Source organism: Neophocaena asiaeorientalis, unplaced genomic scaffold, assembly GCF_003031525.2.
Source record: "Neophocaena asiaeorientalis asiaeorientalis breed wild unplaced genomic scaffold, Neophocaena_asiaeorientalis_V1.1 scaffold45, whole genome shotgun sequence".
Lineage (NCBI taxonomy): Eukaryota > Metazoa > Chordata > Mammalia > Artiodactyla > Phocoenidae > Neophocaena > Neophocaena asiaeorientalis.
This window is the reverse complement of record NW_020174642.1, coordinates 10,173,046-10,179,233: the sequence shown is the minus strand read 5'-3', so window position 1 is coordinate 10,179,233 and position 6,188 is coordinate 10,173,046. Positions and strand designations below refer to the sequence as shown.

The 6,188-nt window shown below is 54.5% G+C and overlaps 1 protein-coding gene across 3 annotated transcripts in view; it reads right to left on the bottom strand.

Annotated features, from left to right (window-relative positions):
- The window catches only part of ABCG1 (ATP binding cassette subfamily G member 1), a 56,948-nt gene that overhangs the window by 11,949 nt on the left and 38,811 nt on the right, over window positions 1-6,188 (bottom strand). For all 3 annotated transcript variants that reach the window (XM_024758347.1, XM_024758345.1, XM_024758346.1), the window contains exons 5-8: window positions 4,607-4,657; window positions 1,803-1,948; window positions 1,543-1,666; window positions 704-818 (exon numbers count right to left, since the gene is read on the bottom strand). In XM_024758347.1, the coding sequence (XP_024614115.1) occupies window positions 704-818; window positions 1,543-1,666; window positions 1,803-1,948; window positions 4,607-4,657 (436 nt within the window). The remainder of the gene's footprint in view (window positions 1-703; window positions 819-1,542; window positions 1,667-1,802; window positions 1,949-4,606; window positions 4,658-6,188) is intronic.

Genomic DNA, 6,188 nt, shown 5'->3' with positions numbered 1-6,188 from the left:
GGTGCAAGGTCTCCCGCCTGGAGAGCAGGGTGAGGAAGGGCAGATCTGACGGAGGAAGAGGGAGGCGTGGGACTTGAAGAGGCTGTCATTTGCAGGTAAACGTGCGTGCCACACAGTGGGCAGACCTGGTGGGAAAGTGACTTCAGACGTCGTTGTCACTGCTCTGGAGGGCCTGGGCCAAGAGGGGAGGCCAGAGCAGGAACGCCGGGGGCACCGGAGGTGGAGCCCATAAATCACAAGCTGCAAAGCACGGAAGCACCAGCCTCAGGACCTCCGAGTCAGGAGAATTAACTCGGACCATTAGCCTGGCCTCTGGACTCCCAGGGTCACATTTTTTCTTGGGTTTGGTCAAAATTTAAATCAGCATTTCAACATCTCCGTTAATCAAGGCAAAAGGGTTTTTCCTTAAGGTGATTTCTTTTCAGAAATAACTTCCTTTAGCCTAGAGCCATCACAGAGTAAAGTATGAGGAAATATTTCTCCTAACAATAGATCCCTTGTTGTAGTTCCCAGGTATTTTATCTGGAGGAAACAAAACCTCTTTTGACGTGGTCTTAAAAGTTCTACCTCAGGATGGCACTTGAGCTATCTGTGGAATGTTCAAGTAATTCTTGCTTTGGAGGCTTCAGGTAAAAGCGGAAACCCACCAAGAATAAAAAAGACCCCCTTTCTTTTCCTTCCGGCTGGTCATGGCTCTACTTACCAAAATCGGCCGGGTTGTGGTAGGTTGGGCAATTCAGACCTAAATCCCTCAAATACGGTACAAGATTTGAGACTTTTCCCCGGTACACACACTGTCCTTGACTGAGGACATAAAGCTGGAAAAAAGTACGGAAAAGGGAAACATCAACTCCGCCTTCCTCTGTAAAGCAAGAGACACTCTCCATCCATCCATCCATCCATCCATCCATCCATCCATCCATCCATCCAACCACCCATACATTCATCCAGCCATTCACCCACCCATCCATCAATCCATTGATTTCTCTCTCAGGAGAGCTTTATGTTACCTCCCGAGGACTCAAAGTTCAAAGGGAAATCCACGGTAAGTCAGGGAAAACAGAGGATGTCATGTGACCAGAAATTATTACAATGTTGCTTTTTTCCCTTCATGCTAGCCGCCTTCTTAGGAAAGATTTTGGAGCTATACACATTTCATTCCTTGGGACATTTTGTTTGCTCATGACAGTATCAAAACCTAAGATTTATAAAAGAGATGATATTGTCCAGATAGCACAACCTGCTATCTAATTCTGTATGGCAAGTACTGCCCCGCTGTCACCAGGGGGTGGGGAATGAAGCCTCAGTAATGTCAGTGACTCGCCCAAGACCCCGTAGCCGGACACCAGCCCCAGAGACAGGACACGGGTCAACTCTTCTACCCACTCCAGTCCTGCCCCCTGAGCTGTTTATGGAGCCAGAATCTTAAGACACATAACACTTAAAGCCACTCAGAAATGAAGACACCCCAGTGAACTAAGGGGAAGCCGTGGGTACCGGGATTTGGTTTTACCCAGGCTGATCACAGCAAGGCGTACGCACCTGGTCGAACAGCTCAAAGAGCTTGGCGCTGGGCTGGTGGATGGTGCAGATGATGGACCGCCCCCCCTGAGCCAGCCCCTTCATCAGGGAGACCACCTGGAAGCAGGAGGCGCTGTCCAGGCCGCTGCAAGGCAAGGGGCACCGTGAGACGCCTGTGGTCCCCAACCAGACCCCGCGTTCAGAGTGTCCCGGCTGGGTCTGCGCAGGGAGGGGAGGGCATTCAGGAGGTACCCCCTCCTGCCCCCATGGCTCCTGCTTACCTGGTGGGCTCATCAAAGAACATGACTGGGGGATTGTTCACCAGCTCCAGCGCGATGGCCAGGCGCTTCCTCTGGCCGCCCGAGAGGCTGCCGGTCCGCGTGTTGGTGCAAGACAGCAGGCCCAGGGCCGTCAGGATCTCCTTGACCTGGGGGACAGTGGAGCCAGAGTGACATCAGGGACCACCTGCCCCCTAGCCGCCTACAGGGCCCACGTGGAACCCCCAGCTGCCTCCCCAAGCCCACTCGCACGCCTGCCCTTTGCCAAGGCGGCAGACACTCGGCACGTGTGAGCCCAGGAGGCTGAGAGGCAGGGCTGGGGCCAGGCCGTCCCGGGTTGGGGTCCTGGTCCTGCCCGCTGCTGGTCACCTGTCAAGTCCCTTCACTTGTAAGCCTCGCTCAGGGCCCGGGTCAGGGAAGATGTTGGATAAACACTGCAGAAAGTGTGGATCAGTGAACACATAGGTGGACGAGTGACCAGGTGTCTGACCGGCACAAAGGGGGGGGCCACCTTGATGGTCTGATGCAATGCAGTAAGTCCCCTTCATAGGAACCTTCAAGTTGCGAACGTGCCCGTGCGTGCCAGCTGTTATGCCGTACTACGGTACTTTTCAAGGTACTGTACTGTGATATCTAAAATGTTTTATTTTGTGTGTGTTTGTTTCTGTGAAAAGTATTATAAACCTATGACGGTACAGTACCATATAGACGATCGTGTTAGTTGGGTCCCTAGGCTAACTTTGTCGGAATTATGAACAGATTGGACTTACGAACGTGCTCTCGGAACGGAACTCGTCCGTAAGTAGGGGACTCAGCGCAGCAGATAAGATGCTTGGCGCCCGGCAAGCATTTACTCGAAGGCAGCCATTGGTGACACTGTTACTAGCGTACACAGCTCCTGTAGACACAGTCAAGCAGGCCGGGCCTCTCGGAAAGAAGGGGTGAAGCCCCTTTCACACTTGTGAACAGGCAAAGAAGTTCTCTGATTCAGCAGCAAGGCAAGGAAACTGCTTAAAGCTGTCCCCACCTCCCTCAGCGGCCCTGCCGATGCCACCCTGGAAGCAGCCTGGGCACCAAGATATAAACGGCCCGCTGTGCACTGAGCCCTCCCCGGCTGTTCCCGCCCGATCATTGATGCGGTATCGACGCGGGGGGCAGGAAAGGTCGGCGGACTTCGGTGCAGGCTGTGGTGTGGGTTTCGGCCGCAGTGTTCAGCGTTCAGGGTCCATCCCAGCGTCTTGCCGGGGGCAGCGGCCCTCCCTGCCTCCAACTCCAGGTTCACCTCTCGGGGGACAGCCTGCCACGGAGGCCCTGCCAGCATCCACTGGGCCATCGTCCCAGCTCCTGGTGGCAGCGGGGGGACCCCGGTCCGGTGGCTTCTCTGGGGAGATGTGGTCATCCAAAAGGAGGAGAAGCTCACAAGGAAGAAAACTTCCACCCCAGCTCTTGAATTACTTGCACGGTCAGGACAAAATGTGGCTTTGGTGACGGGAAGAGTCAGGGGATAGCAGTTCCACAGGCCGGGAAGCAGGCGGGTCAGACGGATATGGGTTTGAATCCTGCTTGGCCTCTCCCTTGCTGAGCCCAAACCCAGCTCCGCTGCCTCTTTCCCGGAAGGCAGGTCAGCGTGGTCGCCCAGAAAAGGCCATCTTTCAGGCACACTTTCCCTCACATGGACCGTGTGCTGGCCCTCCCAGGACAACACGGCTCCAGCGGTCCCCGGGAACCCAGGCGGAAGGTGCAGAACAAAGACCGCATCCCCACCTGCCCTCAGCCCCACCGGAAGGATGCTGGAGGTGGAGGTCAAGGTAAGTCCCTCCCATTTCCGCCCTGTGCCGGCCTCTGGTCCCCGGTTCTCAAGAGTGACGCCCTGAAGGCTGGTTTTGTTTTAAAATTAATCAGAAAGAACAATGTTCCGGCCTTGGGAGAACTGGCTCCTGAGGAAGGCTCCTTGCTGGGGGTTCTCGAGGGTTGAGGCTGCTTTTCTGGGAAATGAGGGAGGTGGGCAACAGTCTACCACCTGCTGGAACATTGCATTCTATTGTGTTTCCTCGAGAAGTAAACAACCAGGACCTAGGTACACACAGGGGCTGGAGGGAAATGAGTCAGGGCATGCCCTCAGCAGCAGTCCTCGGCTTAGACGGTCACACAGTCCCGTTAGGGTCAGTGTTAGCTAAGTTGAGTTTCCCTTAGGCAATGCGTAAACATAAAGGGATGTGTAAATACACACCAGGCCTCCCCACTAAGTGGGGTTTTCTGGCGCTCCCTGCGGGGTCTGCTTACCCAACACCTTCGTGCTCCCTGGGGTTTTAGGGAAGCAGAAAAAAGCAATGAAAAGGATTAGGAGATCTCCATCATCCCAGAAACTTGCTTGTGCTATTCTTAAAAGGCTGATTAGTAACACGTTAAGAACCCAGTTTCTTCCTGCAAATGTGTAGGGGTGGACTCTGGTTACTTTTAAATGAATGATTAACTATCTTCATTGTTGGTGTTTTATAAACAAACAAAAAACAATGGAGCATAATGTGTATTAAACACTGAAAGGGCAGAGCGCTGGGTCGAACCCTGAGGCTGGGTCCTCAGGCCGGTGTCCTGCACATCCTCACTGCGTCTGAGAGTTCCTGGCGGCGCGGTCACACCGGGTGTGCGCCAGCCCAGGCGCACACCGCAATGCCACCGCCACCCACACGAGGACAGTCGGGGCCAAGCCACAAGCTCAACCTGCCCCCAAAGGCCCCTCCACGCACGTGCGCTGAGTGGATTTCGGGCAATTCTGGAGCACCTGTGGCCCAAGCAGACACACTCACCATCTCCCGTCTCCCTTCGTCCTTGTCCTGGAGTTTCAGATGCGCAGATACCTGCAGGGGATGAAGGTCACAGTGTGGAATCAGAACAGGTGGCCGGCAACAGGACAGACTCACTCAGCGACCGCAGGCCCAGTGCCCTGGGGGGCTGAGCCGCCAGACGACGGAGGAAATCCTCAGAGGTCTGGGCTTCCAAGCTTCCTCGGTTAACTAAGGTAGGTCCAGGAGAGCAGTGATGCCTGGGATGCATCCTGTTACCTCAGGGGATTCTCTGCTGTGCCCCGAAGTTAGAGAGATGAGGAATCCCCAGGCATCGTCGAGGGCTTGAAGCCGACTGGTGCATATTCAGGAATTTCACAAGCCACCCGCTAAACCACTGATAGCTTATAATTATCCACAGCAGAGTATTTATGCCACAGAAGTTGGTAAGTGGTACATATAAGAACTCCAGTTTTGCTGTTGCTGTTGTGTTGTTTTGTTTTGTCCGAAATCCTGCCTGCTAGCACACCGTGGGGGCCCTGACCCTGCTTGGTGAAACCCTGAGTAACCATCACCGTGCCCAGCATCAGCCTTGCTCTTCTCTGCCAACGCCTGTGACCTTGGGAAGCAAGGGTTTCGGCTTCCTTATCAGCGGAGTGGTGAGTTAGAACCTGCCCACCCGGTGAGCTGGCGAGGGTGTCCCGAGGCTCCACGAGAGACTGAGATGCAGGGGCGAGGGGCCAAAGGGCCACGGTCCCAGAGTCAGACAGGGCCAGCCACCTGCCATGTGACACCAAGTGTCACATCTTGGCTTGCCTGGTGGTGGAGGGTCAGAGCAGCACATGGAAATGCGCAGCACATGGAAATGCGTACCACCAATGGCTGGTGGCCAACATCACCCCTCCACGTGGGACAGGACCCTGCAGAGTGGAAGGTACCCTTTCTCATTAACTCAGGGTAACTGTATTTATCAAAGGAACCGTGAAGTTCTCAAAATCAAAATGTAATTGATTTTAACTCTGAAAACGAAATGGATTTCACAGCAGAGCCTGGTGACAGGTTGGGGGAGGATGGAGGTGACAGCAGGAGTCATCAATCTTGTTTGCAAAAGAAAGCAGTGATTGAGCTGGAAATCAAAGTGAAGTTCCTCAAACAAGTAACCAAGGACTTCATGCAGTAACTCTGACAAGCGAAACTCTGGTCACCCCAGATGAAGGTGACGTAGCGATTAAGGAATCCACAGAGTCGGTAGAAACCTTGTATTTCCTAACTTTACCACCCTATTTTCAAATACCTCCTGAGCTCCCTGTGCCCCCATCAGTATGCCCGTTTGGAGGCCAGAGAAGCTACATGGTCAGGGTGCCCTGCGCTCATGGCTGCTGGGGGAGCCTGTCAGAGGGCAGATCACGTACCCGACACCTTCCCTGCTTCTCTCTGCTCAGCTAAGGATCTCCTGGAATTGCCCTTCGGACAAGATGCGACACCACAGACAGGAAGCCTTGCGCCATCCGAGTCAAGAGTGCAGGGCATGGGCTTCCCTGGTGGCGCAGTGGTTGAGCGTCCGCCTGCCGATTCAGGGGACACGGGTTCGTGCCCCGGTCCGGGA